The 18,458-nt window shown below is 46.0% G+C and overlaps 1 protein-coding gene across 2 annotated transcripts; it reads right to left on the bottom strand.

Annotated features, from left to right (window-relative positions):
- Window positions 1–3,996: 3,996 nt before the first annotated feature.
- Window positions 3,997–17,486, bottom strand: LOC144107431 (tubulin beta-4 chain-like). 2 transcript variants are annotated; one of them, XM_077640427.1, is made up of 7 exons: window positions 17,397–17,486; window positions 16,539–16,647; window positions 15,085–15,195; window positions 6,628–6,872; window positions 6,279–6,478; window positions 4,341–4,777; window positions 3,997–4,192 (listed from the first exon to the last, which is right to left on the bottom strand). In XM_077640427.1, exons 1-7 carry the CDS (start codon window positions 17,451–17,453, stop codon window positions 4,020–4,022), a joined length of 1,332 nt encoding a protein of 443 aa, XP_077496553.1. In that variant the 5' UTR covers window positions 17,454–17,486; the 3' UTR covers window positions 3,997–4,019. The 2 variants fall into 2 exon arrangements, with proteins under 2 accessions (XP_077496553.1, XP_077496562.1); XM_077640436.1 differs by having other exon boundaries at window positions 15,085–15,192.
- Between the last annotated feature and the right edge of the window lie 972 nt (window positions 17,487–18,458).

Genomic DNA, 18,458 nt, shown 5'->3' with positions numbered 1-18,458 from the left:
ATGGCCGCCGCGGCAGGAATCGAACTGGCGACCTTGGTATCAGCAGACGACCGCCAAAGGCACTGCGGCGTCTCCTATATGGGGTTCATTGTGTAAACAGACCTTAACATAACGTCAGAGGGGTAAAATTGGAGCCTTCCTCAATAGCCATGGATATCCGCATACCTAGTGTACAAAATTAAGCGAAAAATGGTTGCATTTGCGCCTTCCGCGTGCTGTGCATCAAAACAGGTTTTAAAATAACTTCCTGTGAATTAAACATCAGGCCCCAACAGCAATACAGACAATCCCTTACCAGCATTTGTAACGGTGGCAAGCTGAGTGCGATTTGGTATGGGCCTCCTTACGCTTGAAATTGTTCATTAACTGTATTAAATATGCTGAGGATTTTTTTGTGAGAACATGACTGTGACCCCTATCTCGCGAAATTCAGTACATACAATTTTAACAGCTTTTCAGAGTATGTTGCACAGCTTGCGCGTTGCTTCCCGCGTTAAGGCTTCCAAGATGGCCGCAGCATCGAGCAGGCTTTTCCATTACGCTCGTCCAACCAGGATCAGTTGTAACGATACTCACGCATTGTAAAAACGAAGTGAGTACACAAAAAGAGACGCGACTGCAGTGAGGAGAGCAATGGATCTGTCGTAATGTCTTCCCTTCTGCAGTAACGTGGGCTTACGTTTTGCGCTGGTATATTTACAAATGCGACACCTACCCCAAACCCGATCTGCGCTGAATAATAATAATAATTGGTTTTTTGGGGGAAAGGAAATGGCGCAGTATCTGTCTCATATATCGTTGGACAGCTGAACCGCGCTGTAAGGGAAGGAATAAAGGAGGGAGTGAAAGAAGAAATGAATAGGTGCCGTAGTGCAGGGCTCCGGAATAATTTCGACCACCTGGGGTTCTTTAACGTGCACTGATATCGCACAGCACACGGGCGCCTTAGCGTTTTTCCTCCATGAAAACTTAGCCGCCGCGGTCGGGTTCGAACCCGGGAACTCCGGATCAGTAGTCGAGCGCCGTAACCACTGAGCCACCGCGGCGGGCATCTGCACTGAAGGAGTAGGTGATTTGTGGTCAACCGTCTTTGGTTGTCGTTGGTCTCGCAAGGTTAATGACACTCCCATAAAGAGAGATCAGCTCAGAATCTGGCGAAGGCAAAAAGAAGTGCGTAAAAAGTGTGCCTTATATTATTTAAAGGAAATTTGAGTTTTTAGAGATGAACACATCGTGGAACGTCGCAAACCTCGTCTTCCTCATCTTCGGGTGAATCATGAGCTTGCCGTTAAAAAATATAAACACTGATCAAACTGTTCGTTTATGCGGTTGAATGTAAGTAAATAAATGTTATTTGACTCATTCATTCGTTGTGCTTACCTAAATAAAGCTTTAGAATTTGAATACGCTCGGAGTGCCTTGTGCTTGTCAGTAAATGGAACGAGGAAAACGCTACGGACGAGGATGATGAGCGCAGTGTAGGTCGTAATTTCTAATCTGTAGCATATTTCCTTCCCATGTGATGCCTAGCATTTCCTCTGTATACTGAGAAAATTATATATATATATATATATATATATATATATATATATATATATATATATATATATATATATATATATATATATATAAATATATATATATAGCAAGCGGCTCTTTTAGGGGGAGGGGCAGAAATTCTGTAACATATTCTATTGTTTCTGGTATACAGTCTGCGAGTTATACATGCTAAAAAATTTATATTTTGCGCTTTGCGGACCATCTGTATACATGCACTGCACAGCATTTTTTTCTTTTTCAGCATCGCTGAATGTGGCACAAAGTTCGCGACGCTTACTCTATTGCCACGTTTTTTGATACTTGAACTGCGCCAAATATAATTTTATGTGCTGTTCGCACGCCTGATTCTGATATTGTATGTAACGAGTGCGGAAAGTGTAGTATTTTTTTTCTCATCAGCCGTCTCCAGACTCATACATTCCAGAACCCAGTTTTGTGTAGTCTTTGTTATCCGTCCCAATAATCAAATGTGTGCAAGCTATGTCACCACAACGCGGATCTCAACCATATATATTGGAAATACCATTTTGCCCCCTGGAGGGAAAAAAATTCTATCGCTTGACCAATGGGAGGCTCTCCTATTCAGCACCGATCTGATGATTCAGACAAAGGTCGTACAACTGGCCGAAGACGCCGCCACAAGCCAGGACATTCTGGCTGTCGTTTAGGCGAGGGGCCTAAAGCCTCTCAAACTGTTGGAAATAAAAGTTTTACAATCCATATGCAGCCAAAATCGTGTGTTGCGGACTATACACTGCGTGCGGACTGTATACCAGATATTACGGTAAGGCGATAAAAATGAAACGAGTTCCACTCCAGTAGTGCAAGAGTTGTCACCGGATTTCGCGTTACACTGCCGCGACCTGGATGCTATTTGACCACGAAAATCCTCGCAGTCGCCGACGGAAACAGATGGCACAGATCCTTGACAGTAACCTCGACTCGCAGACAACAATCAGTCGTAATTACACCAGCGGTAGCCCCATCGAGAAGGCTTCCCAAATATTCCGCCATGGGGGTACCAGCTGAGAAGCACTTACCATGACATGGGCTCTACACACCGGGAATCAAATCACGAACGCCACAGCTCGCGGTCATAAAACCAAGCGGTAGTCGACAAAGTGGGAACCTATTCTGTAATGCAAACCTACTACGGAGACATACTTGAGCCCCTCAGAGACATCAGGAAGCGCTTTCCTACCTGCCATGCAAAACTTGGAAGGATCACTTAAGCTCCGCCCTAAGGGTATAACGCGGTAGCGCAATCGGTTAATTACCATATATGCAAACGGTCGTTCTCTACTTTGCATCCAAAAATACCTGGACATTCAATACCTGGGCAATCAAGAGCTTGCGATTTTTCACTCACGACACCGAAAACACGAACATCGGCACTGGATTTTCGGGTGAACGGGGCCTTTACCGCTATCACGTTAAGAGCTGGTGATGCTGACGCTAAACTGCTATAGAGACAAAGAGCTGTTTACCCCAGACCTTCGCCGGAAATATCGCTCCCGCCTCCAACCATAGGGCTTTCAGATCACGAAAGCTCGCATGGCTTCCAAAGCACCTGCCCTCCGTTTCTGTGGACACCACGCTGAGGGATTCTGAATCATTAGCGCAGAATTCAACACGGACAATGTTCGTTGAGTATTAAGGGTTGAAGGCTCCTCACAGTGGCGAATCGCCAAAGCCTTTGACGACGAACCTTTCTGCGCTGCGTCCCGGGTTAGGGCTATGCCGCTCACAGAAGGACGAGATATGGGCCTTGTGGTTCGATCGCTACAGGTTCAGCAGCCACGAGGAGCTCGACTATCGCTGAACAATGAATTGGTCAAGCAGCCTCAAATGCTACTTGATGTCCTGTCGGCGTCTTCTCAACGTGTTTTCCTTGCCTCAAGTAGAAGAGTCTCTCAAGGAAAGTGATTCGATCGTAATATTATTGACGAAGATCCCCTCACTGAAATTTTTGTTAAAAATCGTAAAAATATGAGACAAACGATGGCTAGATAATACGCCAAAAAACCTCAGTCAAGTAACACTGAGAATAAGCTAAATGTATTCTCCGTAGCGATGTTCTAAAAACCGTCTCGTCTCGTATCAGTTTCGACAGCACAGAGAATTTGCCACATCATCAGACAGGAAGTATCCGAGACCAATAATAGCTCATCAAAACTTGTTTTTCTTAAGATCACCTTGCGTTCGCTCTAAAAGTGGTTCGATGAGAAGATTTTAACAGATTTTAGAGTTTCGTCAAAATGCCGAAAACGCCGGTCACACGGCTATTTACAGATGTGCACACATTGCAATACAGTAAGGTTTAGCTGCTTTGCGTGACCATGCTTGTGACGCAGTCCGGGCCTACGACATACTAAAGTGCACAAGCACCTGGCTCAAAAACAAGGATCCATGACAGACACTTTATTGTAAACCGAAAGAAAAAAAGCACTGCACACAAACTAGGCCTCTGCCTGGGTCTCCTCGAATTCCTCCTCGTCCTCAGGGGTGGCCTCCTGGTACTGTTGGTATTCTGACACCAGTTCGTTCAAGTTGGACTCGGCCTCGGTGAACTCAAACTCGTCGATGCCCTCTCCGGTGTACCAGTGCAGAAAGGCCTTGCGGCGGAACATAGCTGCAAAAAATAATATATCAAGCAGGCGGGGTCACACTCCTAGAACTGTCCCCGAAAATGCGCTGTACCAGAAAATCGACAGCAATGGGTACCTACAATGAAAGCATGTGCTTTTAAGAAGCACTTTCAAATCAAACACGATGGTCACCTGTAAACTGCTCGGAGATCCGCTTGAAAAGCTCTTGAATGGCTGTGCTGTTCCCAATGAAAGTAGCAGACATCTTCAGACCTCGAGGCGGTATGTCACAGACGGCTGTCTTTACGTTGTTCGGGATCCATTCAACGAAGTAACTCGAGTCCTTGTTCTGGATGTTGAGCATCTGGTCATCGACTTCCCGCATGCTCATTCGGCCTCTGAAGACTGCAGCAACTGTCAGGTAACGACCGTGGCGGGGGTCGCAAGCAGCCATCATGTTTTTGGCATCGAACATCTGTTGCGTCAGCTCTGGCACAGTCAGAGCCCGGTACTGCTGGCAGCCGCGAGACGTGAGTGGAGCAAAGCCAGTCATGAAGAAGTGGAGGCGAGGGAAGGGCACCATGTTAACGGCAAGCTTGCGAAGATCAGCATTCAGCTGCCCAGGAAATCTGTGAGGAATGGGACGGTGCTTGATTAGAAGCCCGCTTAATTCAAAAGGGGAGAGAGAATTTACAGAGGTATGTTGGGCGCTCTTGTTTGGGAGCAGTCAGAACAAGATTGTGGTAAGATTATAAAGCAGCTACAATGGTCAGTGGAGGCATCTTGTAGAATGTCGCGATTGTTGCCGCTGTTCGTTCAAAGCTTTTGAATATCGGGTCATCAAATTTTAAATTCAGTTCTCTTCACGCCAGTGCAGAGAACGAAGCCCAATGAAAGAACGAACTCATGGAAATTTCAGAAGTGACATAGTTTACACTTTGCCAGTCTGTTCTAGAGAACATTGAAACTGCATGCCTGTTATTTGCCTCAGCCAAATTACAACGGCGGAGAAACAAACCAGCTCCAGTAAGGTAACAAGATTTCTTCTGTTGCTGTTTCCATTCATTGGCAAAATCACAAAAAATAAAAATGGATTCTTCACATGGACACTGCTTCGTATCCAGCTTCAAAGGTTATACAAATTACTACATTAGGAGAACATCGATGGGTATTAACTTCACCAGTCTGCCGGTTGTCGTGGCACTTTAAAATTAAGTGATAGTTCTCCAGGCCCTAAAACACCATCCCCCAAAAATGGCAACCAGTATTCCATACTGACTGCTCAGCACGCTAATGTGGTACTCTGCTCCCAACTTCCTCAGAAAGTGCCTCTATTTATCGAAGAAAAACTTCCATACCAAAACGTGGGAATGTGTATTCCCTTTTCCCGAAGAGAAAACGGGGATAACTGATTCCACTGTACGTGAGGCTTTATATGGAGGTCCTGTACGCTAGGATTAAGGAGCTGAACGAGATAAATGTGCGCTTTATAAAGGAGAAGCAGTTCAAAAAGCATTCTCCACTGACACACACCTAAATTATTTCCAAGAGATTTGAGATGTTTGCTTTTTGAACAGAGTAGTTTTTCATCATTTACAGCGCGAGGCCTTAATTTACCTTTTCGCCTCATGAGTTTCTGAGGTACAGTGGTGAAACACGGCCATTTTATTCCCAATGTGTGCAATCGCATGCCGTGGATCAGGCGCCGCTCCATTATTCCCGACGGCAGCCGCCTTCTCGTTATTGCTGCCGTTGCCAAATTCACTTTCTTTGAAGAGTTTTTCAAAGCTTCCTTGAGCAGCTGCTTGGCTGGCTATAGCAGGTGCGGTGTTTGTTTGTTTTTATGCGGACGGTGAGGGTGCTTTTATTTGCTTTCTTGCTCGTCATTGTATTTTCTTAAAATATTGCCACCACATGCACTTTACACATGGAGATTAGCTGTAGTGTATTACTCTAAATATTTTGTAAAAGACCTTGGCGACCGCAGTCTTTGCAGTGCTTGTTCCATAATGAACCGATCACTACCGTCGGAACTAACAATTCGGCGGATGGTGTCGACCTCTTTGGGCTCTTTATGAACATGCATGAGGCGCTTAAGTGACCCCTTGAATGAAGCTGCGAAATACTTACCTCAGGCATGTGGTCACACCAGACATCGTTGCAGAAACCAAGTGGTTAAGGTCTCCGTAGGTGGGAGTCGTGAGCTTAAGCGTCCGGAAGCAGATGTCGTAGAGTGCTTCGTTGTCGATGCAGTAGGTCTCGTCGGTGTTCTCCACAAGCTGATGCACTGACAAAGTAGCATTGTAGGGCTCGACGACAGTGTCCGAAACCTAGTGGTAGCCGCAGGAAGAGAATGAGAACTTTGTGCATAAAGACTAATCAAAATTCAAGGAAGACGCCTTATAAAGCAAGACCAAAATGTCATGTTTGATTTGCTTCAAAGATGCTGAAGTTGGCTCCTGCAGATAATGTCACACACCTTTGGAGAGGGCACTACACTGTAGGTGTTCATGATGCGATCGGGGTACTCTTCACGGATCTTCGAGATGAGCAGTGTGCCCATGCCAGATCCAGTACCACCGCCCAGGGAGTGGGTCAGCTGGAATCCCTGCAGGCAGTCACAGGATTCCGCTTCCTTGCGCACAACGTCGAGCACCGAGTCCACCAGTTCAGCACCCTCGGTGTAGTGGCCCTTGGCCCAATTGTTGCCAGCGCCACTCTGACCTGAAGGGGCGGGTTGTGAAAGGCGTATACTTGCACAAACTGTATCCTGAAGAAAATCAGTACTGGAATATGCAATAAAGGAAAGCCACTCAGAGACAGAGAACTCCACCGAGGCACTCCTTGTAAAAATAGAGGGTGATGGCTGCGTTGTGAGTAGACGCATGGCCTGGACAAGATTATCATTCGTCATCATTTGCAAAATGCGGCACCTACAAAGCCATAACCTTCATCGCCTTCTCGGTGTGGCGGAGATCTCGGAAGGTTATTTTGAAATAAGAGATGCTTTTCGGGATTTGATAAAAGAAATTAATGTTGTCGCACGAAGGGGTAGCATATCTGTAGGGGACCACGAGATTCCGATTCGCATCTGTCTAGGGTCAGATTTGAAATTTTTGCTTGTTGTTCAGGGTCTTCAGTCTGCTGCATCACACTATCCTTGTCCATTTTGTCGAGCAAACCCACAGACAAGGTGCTCAGTTCTGACAAGTAACAGGAGCTTTAATGAGCCTCCTTTGATCCGCACTCTTGAGAACATGAAAGCTGATTGCTGCGCAGAGGCGAACGGGATGAAAAACGTGCCATTGTTTAACTTCGACTCTGATTTAATAATTCCTGATGTATTGCACATGAAGTTAAGTATAGTTAACCGCCTTGTAGATGGATTGCTTTCAGAAGCAGAAGACAGAGATTACCGTGAAAAAGTCCACAAACCACGTTGTATGACCATACACGTTCAGGACATCGTTGACGCCGTAAATAACTGTGGGATTAAATTTCACGTCTGGGAAGCCAATGAAGGAAACAAGGGAAAAACATTCACGTCGGTATCGGGGGGCGATTGTGAGCGCCTGCTAAAGGCTTTGCCTGAAAAACTGGCCGGGAAATTGCACCCTCATACAGAGGAAAAAACTTTGCTCCTTTGAAAGCTTATGCGGAAAATTTTGTACCACCTGGAAAATGATGTTGAAGGTCGCAGCATAGAAAGAGAAACCTCACAATTCTTTCACACGTTCTTAGAATTAGGAGCCCAAGGTTGCAAAGCCTATGGTGGCGATAGAGTTAAGCCATACATTCATATTCTCGCGCACCACGCTTCCGCAAAGCACGAAAGGTTCAAGTGCCAAGGGTTAGAGGAAAAAAAAGACGTGCTAAAGCATCTACACCATGAGAAGTCTAACGTGTGGAATGCACCCGCTGACGATCTCAAGCTGGCGAAAAGGCTTGAAGTGAGCGAGAATATCAGACTAAGCCGTGCATATAAAAAGCGGGACCAAGAGTATTGGTTTGAGGGACTTATTCAAGAGTCACGGGCGAAGAGGCTACGCTGTGCAGATGAAAAAGTGAGCGAAGGAAACTGTCTACAAAATGTGGACGACATGGATGAAGGAGAATTGCGCACGGAGCTTCGGGCTATGGGAATGTCGACGAAAGTCAAATCAATAGAAAAACTTCGCAACCTTGTAAGGAAAGAAAGAGAAAAGCAATGATTGTAGCCATAGGAGGAGATAACAGTTATGTGGTGAGATGTGCCTTTTAGTTTTACGTGTTTCCTCCTATATTTATAGTGCTGTGTTGTACCTCTAGTTTAGAAAGTGCATCACTGCTTGAAGATGAAGAGTACTGTTCCTGATGCCTTATGTGACCTGCTTCTAAAGGAGTGTTCGGTGTGTACTAAAAATAGTGTATTTGTATTATGTGACTGTTTACCTGCCATATATGCCCTGAGCAATTTTTTGGTGTAATATAAATGTGATATGTGTGTTTTGTAAGTATTGCAGTTGTCACTTTTAAAATGATATGTTGGCTTGCCTTTTGCGTAAGAAAATTCTTTTATGTAAACAAACCATGGATAACCGATTTATAACGCAATCAGTACAGCTAGAAAAAGTACTTGGGGGGGGGGGGTGCTTTGAAAATGAACATGCACACACGCCTTTAAGTTCTGGGGGGCAGTAGGAAAAAATTTTGCAGCGAATTTAAGAAAACTGATTGGTCGTATCGGGCGTAGATCATATGATACTGGCATCAAGTGCACAATGCACACAAACAGGCTCGAGAAAAGTGACGACAGCAGTACTACGCACATTCAATGCCATCATTTATGTTCATTTGTATGTCCTTCTTTGCTGACACATTTTGTTTGGCAACCAATTAAAAGTTTGCCTTGTTCTTTATTCTTTTCGCAAAGTATTGCTTCTTTTGTATGCCATGTTACTGTGAAGTGTGTTTAGTTATATTCATATTCATTACGTTCGGAGTGCATCGTTCTGGTTGTACATGTAACATGAACACAAGGTAAGGACGCTTTGTGATTCTGACTGTTCACATTTTGTTTCCAAATGTTGTATAAAAAGTGTATAATAAAATATTTTATGTCGGCAATATAGCCCCTGTCCTTGCCTTTTTGCGGGGAAGTTATAACCCCTTCCGCACCAGCTATCAGATATTGTGACAAGTGCAAGTTTATTGACAGCGACGCCGTGAAAATAGGCCTATTACATTTGCTCGATTTCCTCCCCAAAGGTGCATAGGAGAAAAGAAATATAACCTCCAGTGCTTCGAATATTACTGTAAACGTAACAGATCACTTCCCATGAGTGTTATCGTTACGAAGGCTTCCCCTTCATTCATGGTAATTTGCTGACATTGTGCTTTCCCCTACGTGCTATAGACATCCCCGCCTGCTATAATGACATCCCCGCCTATTTGATATTCTCATTAACTTTGTAATATAGAATGCAATTATTTTAGAGTCTGGTTATTTTTGTTGCGCTGTACCTCTCTATTACAATTGTATTTGGTTTGATTTACCAAACGCTGCTGCTTCCAAAGTAAGCGATAGTATTGTTCAGTGCAGTATAATTAGTTTTTCACCTCACCACGGAAATCAAAGCTGCTGCAGGCAGAGTAACCTGGGAACTGGGAAAAGCTACAATGAAATTATACAAATTAGTTCCATTACAGGCTATGAGGGACAGCGCACTGGAGCGCTTCGAACTAATTCGACCCCCCGGGGGTAAACAGCCACAGCGTTGTTGCATTTCGCGTACGCTGAAATGTGGGCATAGCGGCTTGGTCCTGAGCCGGCCTTACATCACCCGGCACCCTGTGCAAGACTTTGCCACCCCCCAACCGCCCACCCCTCTCCCTCTCTTTGAATGTATTTGTGGGGGTGTTTCTCTTGATTTTTATTGGCCGTCCTAACGGGGGGCACTTCTAGTTTTCATTCTTTTACCAGTCTCAATGTAGTATTTGTACTGGCGTGGGCAGGACACTTAGTTGTTTTTTATTTTTCTTCCCCCCTCTAATTTATACCCCTTGACATCCTGTGATCTTGCTGTTTGCGGTCAATTTTTTAGACGTTTTCATAGCATTTTGAAGAAGATGAATCTTAAAAGCATGCTGCTTGCGATAACGCAACTCATCTATTATACTGGTGAAAAAGAAAACTTTATTGCTTAAAATGATTACAGCCCAGCCTCAAAGGACAGATGGAAACGTTCTTCAAAGGAGGCTGTCAAGACAGTTGCTTCAGACGATTGATATGACATCGCGACTAACCCTGTTAATCCGTGGTTAGCCCTCTTGCACCTGGCGGCCCCTTGCGATGTCACTCTGGGAGGTGCGGGAGAATTAAATGCGATATCATGACAATCGGCCGACGAAGCAGCGTAGCAGCGACTGCCAGCGTCGCAAATTGCGACAGCCGCCATATTTACCATTTATATATACCGTTATGAAATGCTTCCTTGATGACGTCCATGTAAAAGTGCTTTTTCGTAGCCCAGAAGTGGACACAATTAAATTCACCAATTTGTTTGCAAAAATGAAAAAAAGTTGGCGGTATCTCGCGGTATCTTTAAAAGCGAAGTTTCGCACCTCAAAAGCGAAGCCTCACTTTTTCAGTTGTGTTACACAGGATGGATCCCGGCAATACATCATGCATGCATATTACAGAAGTCAGAATGAAAGAACAGCAAAAAAAGTCGCCAATAGCTGCAGCAATAAAAGTATGAATAGTGATCATGCGTGAAATTTTTCATTCATACATTCATACTAATATATTTTCTATAGAAACGAGCACATTCATTAAAATTAGCTGACCAAAACAAAAGGTTCTGAACCAAGGTTAGAACTCTAAGTGCAAACTCGAGTCACCATATTCGGACAACGCTAGAGTCACAAATTTGAAAGCATTACAGGTGAACGTGACAGTAACAACCTGAACGTCTATCTAGACGCTATTTGGTTCTAGACTCCAAATTTTGTGTTCTGCCCGAAAACAGCTGAACAGCTTCAGAATGTATCTGAGTAAAGCTATATCAAATTTTCTTAAATAAGTATTAAAAGAATAAACTTAAACATTTATATCCGCGAATACTTTTTGATGTCGGCCGTTTGAATGCCGCTACGCTCCTTAAAAGCAACAAGAATAGCTAAAATTCAGGCGAGCTAGCCCTCATACCCTAATATATCATGATCACACGCCCCAATAAACTTTTTAGATAATAGCAAAGGGCTGACAATTTGCAAAGTTGCTCCACGACAAGCATATATGAACAGCCGCGAATATTTTATGTAGCTGCGTTAATGCATGGTCATCGTTACAACTTTCTTTTTTAAAGCTCCGGTCGAGACACTGGGTTCGAGCTCTGACATGTGTTCTTGTCTGCAAGGCAAAAGTCACCCGATAAAAAGGTAAGCGTCGAATTGGACGTAACTTCAGCAGTCCGAACCACTTCTGCAGCGTAGCTCGGTGCCGGGCGCCATCTTTCATATTTTAGGCAATATCACGTTTCAATTAAAAGGCCTCAGGAAGCTTCTTGATCAAAGCTATGCCAAATCGTTTCACACCATTTTAAACACCATATATTTTGGTACCTAAAACCGGGAAGCATTTTCGATATCTATCTGTGTTACGGTGCTATACAGTTTCAAAGTCTAGAAAAATGCCAAAACTTTGGCCCCCTCCCGTAGGCAGCATCGTATAACATTCACACGCGCTGGGAAGCTCGTGTATTAATAGCACAGGACAGAAACTTCGGCACATTCCTCAGCTAAGTGTATATTATACAAATCCCCGAAGCATTTTTGTAGGTGATTTTGTTCACGTTTTACGATTTTTTTTGTACCCCTTCCCATTCAGTTACGCTCCCTGTTGCCGCCACTGCCGGTAGATGGCACAAGTAGTAGATGTCCCAGAAAGCTGGGCATGAAAGAAAGCCATGCCCAGGGCGGAAAAAACAATACTTATGCTGCGTGGTGCAGGTAGCGAGAAGAGAGATAAACAACGCTCAACACAGTTGAAGTTAACAGCTTGCGGAAGTTCCCGATAATGCGACGGGTGAAAGAAGTTGAAAATATATGTTCACGTCTGCAAACAATTCAACAAGTCATGGCTCGCATTGTACTCGGCTACAGAACACAATCTCTTCAGCGAGTCCCTACGTAAAACGGGTGACAAATGACATGAACACAGGGGAGGGAGAACCGCCAGCTGTGCTCATTTCCTGTGTTATATCTGTCTGTAATATTTTGTTTTATGCCGGATTGTCCACGCAGACGGCCGCCTCCCTTTTTTGTGTAATGCGCCACCTGTGCGTTTTGCTGAGTGATGTGATGTTGTGTCAAAGGCGGATGGAATTTTTTTGTAGCGAGAGCTACGCTAGGCTATAGCCAGCGGCCCATTTCGGGTAAGCGTGTCTAGTCACTGCTGCGCATGAGCCACTAGTTGCACCGAGCCGTAGGTGTTCCGCCGCTGCGTCGCGCCACACCTTTCCTTAAAGTCGATTTTCAAGTTTTCTTTTTTCTTGTTTCCATCCCGCCTTTATCCATTCGATCTAGTGTCCACCGAGACATATGAGACAGTTGCTGCTCCATTTTCTTTCGTCAAAACAAAAAAAATGAGCCGCCGGCGCTCATTTGGTGCATTGGTGTTGACAACGTAGAGCCCGCTCATTTTTACGCAATTGAAAGGCGCACACCTGGCTACCTGGGTCAGTGGACACCTCACTTTCGCTTTCGTGTAACGTGGCGTTGGCATGCAACTGCAGAAAATTAATGTGGATTAGCTCAGTTAATCTAGGGAATACAAAGCGAAAGGTGTCGGCGTTCACTGTGTTATTGGCGTTGAGAATGTTCTAGACGACGATGGAGTTGTACAAAGGAAGGGCGCATAACTGGCTGCCTGAATATGCAGACGCCTCATTCGTGATTTGATGCACGTGGCAGTGGTGGGAGAAAGATGTGGCCTGAATGCAATAGCGCTGACAGCGTTGTGGCTGACATGCGGCACTGCAGCAATAGCTAGGCCGCTGCGTTCGTTTGCTGATCAAGATCTCGCGATCAACCATTAACTGCGTGCCACCTCCCAGGGTGGCAGGGAGGGCGCGCTGCCTATCCAGTGTGGGGAACGCAATCAAAGCAGTCTTTTGCAGTTGGAAACCAGCGCCACGTGCATGAAAGCGAGATTTAGGTCTCCACTGACCCACGGAGCCGGTTGTGCGCCGCGGTGGCTCAGTGGTTAGGGCGCTCGGCTACTGATCCGGAGTTCCCGGGTTCGAACCCGACCGCGGCGGCTGCATTTTTATGGTGGAAAAACGCTAAGGCGCCCGCATCTTGTGCCATGTCAGTGCACGTGAAAGATCCCCAAGTGGTCGAAATTATTCCGGAGCCCTCCACTACGGCACCTCTTCTTTCACTCCCTCGTTTATCCCTTCCCTTACGACTCGGTTCAGGGGTCCAACGATATACGGGACAGATACTGCGCAATTTCCTTTCCCCAAAAACCAATTATTACATTAATTATTACGTCTATCCTTTCGTGAAAATGAGCGGCCTTTTCAAAGTTGTCAACGCCAATGAACTATGAAAACCGTCGGCTGACTAGTTTTGTTTGGTATTTGAGGAAAGGAAATGACACAGTAACCATCTCACATATATGGGTGGACACCCGAACCGCGCCGTAAAGGAAGCGATAAAGGAGGGAGGGAAAGAAAAAAGAGAAAACTGAAAATTGAAAGTTGGATTTTGAGGAAAGGCGTGGCGCTGCGCAGCGGCGGACACCTGTGGCTCGATGCTACTAGTGGCTCATGCTCAGTAGTGACTAGGGAACGAGAAAGAAATATGCGCGGTGAGCCGCACGTTGTGACGTTATGTGCTTCCTCGGAGCACCGCCACGGCGAAATCCCAAGTTTGCGGCCAGTAAAGCCTTCACTTTAAAACCCCATTTGATTGCCTTCCGCACTTTTGATATGCAGCGCGTTCACCCTGCTTCTGTGGCAGGTTGCAGTTCATGATCGCGAGAGGTTGATCACCCAATGAACGCTGCGGCCTATTACTGCAGTGCCGCGTGTCTACCACTAAGTTATCAGTGCTAATGTATGCTGAAACCCGCCGCGATGACTCAGGGGTTAGGGCGCTCAGCTACTGCTCCGGAGTTCCCGGGTTCGAACCCAACCGTGGCGGCTGCGTTTTTACTGAGGCAAAACGCTAAGGCGCCCGTAGGTTGTGCGATATCAGTGCACGTTAAAGATCCCCAGGTGGTCGACATTATTCCGGAGCCATCCACTACGGCACCTCTTTCTTCCTTCTTCACTCCCACCCTTATCCCTTCCCTTACAGCGCGGTTCAGGTGTCCAATGATATATGAGACAGATACTGCGCCGTTTCCTTTCCCCAAAAACCAATTATTATTAATGTATGCAGCCCACATGTCTTCACCATCGTCACGTACCTAGAAGAGCGAGTGATGCGTCCACTGACCCGGGGAGCCAGTTTACGCACTTCCTTAAGCGTCTAGAACGGTGTCCACGTCAATGAACACATTGAACGCCGACAGCTTTTGCCTTGTATATCCTCTATTCCAATTCATTTTATTTTCGAAATGGCCCATGTATTCCCTCTCTCGTAATAAGCTCTTTTCACGGCGCACTACATTCTTGATGAACCACCAAGCTTGCGTCTCAATCTTGGCGGCCTAGGTTTCGCAAGGAACTGATGAGAATGTCCATAGATCAAACTCGAAGTATTTGATTGCGTGGCTGTATTAAACTGACTGCCACTCGGACTGGATTATACTGAGCGAGTATTCGCTGTGCGTACAGAGATGTGGGTACAAATTTAGCCAGTTGTGCGCTTTAAAGATTAGTCTATACTGTGCGCTCATGTGGGTGTGTTTATGTACTAGATTTTAAGCCGAGAAGCCCCTTACCGAACACAAAGTTATCCGGCCGGAAGAGTGGTCCATACGGTCCCGAGCGGACGGCGTCCACGGCTCCCGGCTCCAAGTCAACCAGGATGGCCCGAGGCACGTATTTACCTCCTCAAACAAAAAACAAATATCACTTAGCGGCAACAAAAATACCGTGCAGTTATTACAAGTACCTGCGTCACAACAAAGCCAGTTAAAGAAATGAAAATGGAGCGCGCCAACTGTAGGTGTCATAGCAAATAAAAGCGGCACTACTAGGTCCTTGCGCCACCTCCCGGCCTTCAAACAGGAGATCCAGTTATATTTAATAATAAAATATTTAAATATCTTTAAGCAGAAAAACAGAAGGTGAAATGTTGATAGATAAATTGAGGTGGATCAAAATGATGTCACTAAATTAACGTCCTGTTGCGACTCCTGTTTCGCTTCTGTTTCGTATTACTAAACTTACGGTGTCCTATATGGGATTAACATTCCGAATACTGTACATGGGCTGTCATCAACGCAGTAGTGCCGGCCTCTGGATAAATTTGCACCACCTCGGGTTACTTTACGCGCAATAAGATCGCAGAACACACGGCTCTTTATGATCTCGCCTCCATAGAAATGCGTCCGCCGAATCATGGATGTCATGATCGAGCCCCTTCCAAATGAAGCACAGCGGCGGTATTAGCAAACATAGAGTTAAAAACTCCTTACAAACTCACTGCAGCAAGAGGAAACGTAGTAGAGGGGAGACGTACTATGTCCTCGTCAAACCTGACGAGGAAATTCAGAACCCGGGTTCGAACCAGACCGCGGCGGCTGCGTTTTTATGGAGGAAAAACGCTAAGGTGCCCGTGTGCTTTTCGATGTCAGCGCACGTTAAAGATCCCCAGGTGGTCGAAATTATTCTGGAGCCCTCCACTACGGCACCTCTCTCTTCCTTCCTTCCTTCACTCCCACTTTTATCCCTTCCCTTGCGGCGCGGTTCAAGTGTCCGCCGATATATGAGACCGACACTGCGCCATTTGGCCTTTGGCCAAGAACCTTCAAGCTAATCCCTGCGGGACTTGTGGCAATGCAACCTGAAAAGCTGCTATGGCCTTACATAACATGCCGCCAACAGAAGAGGTCACTAGACATTGCACTTTGACCTAACTAGATTTGCGCGATCGGTTGTAGAATTTAAAGCCTGAAGAGCAAAGGCCTGCCGTTGAAGAAGCTCTATTGACAGGCCAGATATCAGCTTAACAGCACAAACAACGCTATTAAGGCAGGACCGAGAATAAGGGACAACCATACACACAGCGTTCGGTTTTGTCTTTCGCTTGCTGTTTCTGTTGAAGTCATGTGCCAAACGGCCCGGCAAATTTCCGTAATGCTTAGCAGTGCGAAACAGCCACAAGGCAACATCAACTCGACGGGGAAGCTTCAGAGTGAAATTATCAACCGAAATACAGCCAGACGCGTACCGGAGGCCTCATTGTAGTAGACATTGATGCGCTCCAACTGGAGGTCCGAATCGCCATGGTACGCCCCGCTTGGATCGATGCCATGCTCATCGGAAATCACCTCCCAAAACTGCAGACGGGAAAAGATTTCAGTAATCAGAGTGGCGTCACATCGCGCAGTGGCGGCAGTCAAAGCATATTTAGAGGCTGTAATTCACAGCGAAAGCAGCATAACTGCTACAGTTCCACTTGTCAACTGGTTTTTGTAGTCAACTCGTCAACTGCCATCGATTCTCACCCGCCATGTGTCTTGCTGATGGCGGAAACCCGGCAGGGCCTAAGATCACTTGAGGCTTTTGAATTGCATCATACGCGAAAACAAGGTCGTGCGAAAAAAAATTCCGGCAAAGAATCCTCGCCGATCGCTTTGCGGCAGTCATTTGCCATAAAACTGTTCCATGTCACCTCTCCGCCAAGACCGATTGTCTCAAATTTTTTTACAACCGGGAATAAAGTCTGAGCTATATGTCATAAAACAACAACAATATCTCAACGCTCTCAAAGCGCGAGCAGTAATTAAAAGGTCAGAGCGAAAGGAGTGGTCAAGAACAAGAGATTCGATGAGCATTAGCTAGGGCTCAACATTGTCCAACGCAAAGAGGCCACAACTTAGAACGAAAGCAGTACGTCTGGTAAAAGCCGCGACTGCTTCACAGGCAATTGCTTTCGCCCGTATCCTGAAACGAGATTCTAGTACGTGGCGTTTAGGACGCAACATAATCACCAACGTAAAACGGGCCGTGACCGGCACTGGGACCGAATGGCAACCGCGATCCCCTGAGCCGTGAAATAACCCACGAGGTGGTAGAGGTGGCTTACCTTCGCCCCAATCTGGTTGCCACACTGGCCTGTCTGGATGTGGACTATCTCGCGCATGTTCGATGCCACTCCGAGACTAAGCTGTCAAGATGCCGATTGCCTGCCTGGGTCAAGGGCCCACGTATTTGTAGCCTTGCGCCGCATCAACGCTCACTTCTTCCTCAACTCTGTTCCTATGTGTACGCGTGTCGACTCAATAGCGCATAAAGTAGTGCCGCAGCCTGTTCCTGCCATGGTAAATGCGTTTCAGAGCTTATATATAAGGCCTTCAGTTCACGTACACGATGCCGTGTAAAGGATATGCGCCGTACAACGCGAACTATTTTTCGTTTCGCAAAGCTTCCGGCACAACGGGGTTCTCTCAACAGGCTGCAGGGGCAAACTCGGCCTCTTCTACTTTCTGTTCTCGGTGCTCGAAATTGGTTTCGATCGAAAGAACTAACGTGCATTCTGCAGCATATTTTTTAAACTTTTCTAACCTTTCGATTTGTGCGCGTGCGGTCGGTTCTAAAGTTTGAATGTTACCGACCGATTGGAAAACTTTATTTTATCATCATCATCACCAGCAGCAGCCTGACTGTAGCCCCAAGAGGTTAGAGACCTGAGTCCAGGGCCTCATTATCTGTTCCAATCGGGGTTGCCTGGTCGATCAGTCTGCGCTGGTCATCCTGGTTTGTGCTCTCGAAACTGTGGCTTCCCATTGGGAGGAAGGGGTTGGGTGTGGGTATGGGAGGTTGGGTTGGGGGTTTGGGTGGGTCACTATTATCATCGTCGTCATCAGCCCGACTACGCTCACTGCAGGAGAAAGGCTTCTCCCATGGCTCTCCAATTATTCCTGTCCTTTGCCAGCTGCGCCCACCTTATGCCTGCAAACCTCTTAATCTCATCCGCTCACCTAACCTTCTGCCAAACGTTGCCAGGTTCATATTGGGTGGCTATGTGCCAATATACTCCTGGTGAACAGCAGCTATTAACACAGACAATTTGCGCAGAAATTGTTCATCCGGGCAGTGATTTTACTAGGTATAATGATCGATACTTTTGATGGATCATGGAATTCTT

This window comes from Amblyomma americanum, chromosome 1 (assembly GCF_052857255.1).
Source record: "Amblyomma americanum isolate KBUSLIRL-KWMA chromosome 1, ASM5285725v1, whole genome shotgun sequence".
In the NCBI taxonomy this organism is placed as follows: domain Eukaryota; kingdom Metazoa; phylum Arthropoda; class Arachnida; order Ixodida; family Ixodidae; genus Amblyomma; species Amblyomma americanum.
This window is presented reverse-complemented; position numbering and strand designations above follow the sequence as displayed.

What these genes read in the sequence shown, in the direction of transcription:
- LOC144107431 (XM_077640427.1), bottom strand. Translation starts at nt 17,453, where the DNA reads ATGCGCGAGATAGTCCACATCCAGACAGGCCAGTGTGGCAACCAGATT. An exon ending in GTGTAGTGCCCTCTCCAAAG is followed by an intron (nt 6,479 to 6,627) that starts GTGTGTGACATT and finishes GGCTACCACTAG; the next exon opens with GTTTCGGACACTGTCGTCGA. An exon ending in GATCTCCGAGCAGTTTACAG is followed by an intron (nt 4,193 to 4,340) that starts GTGACCATCGTG and finishes TATTTTTTGCAG; the next exon opens with CTATGTTCCGCCGCAAGGCC.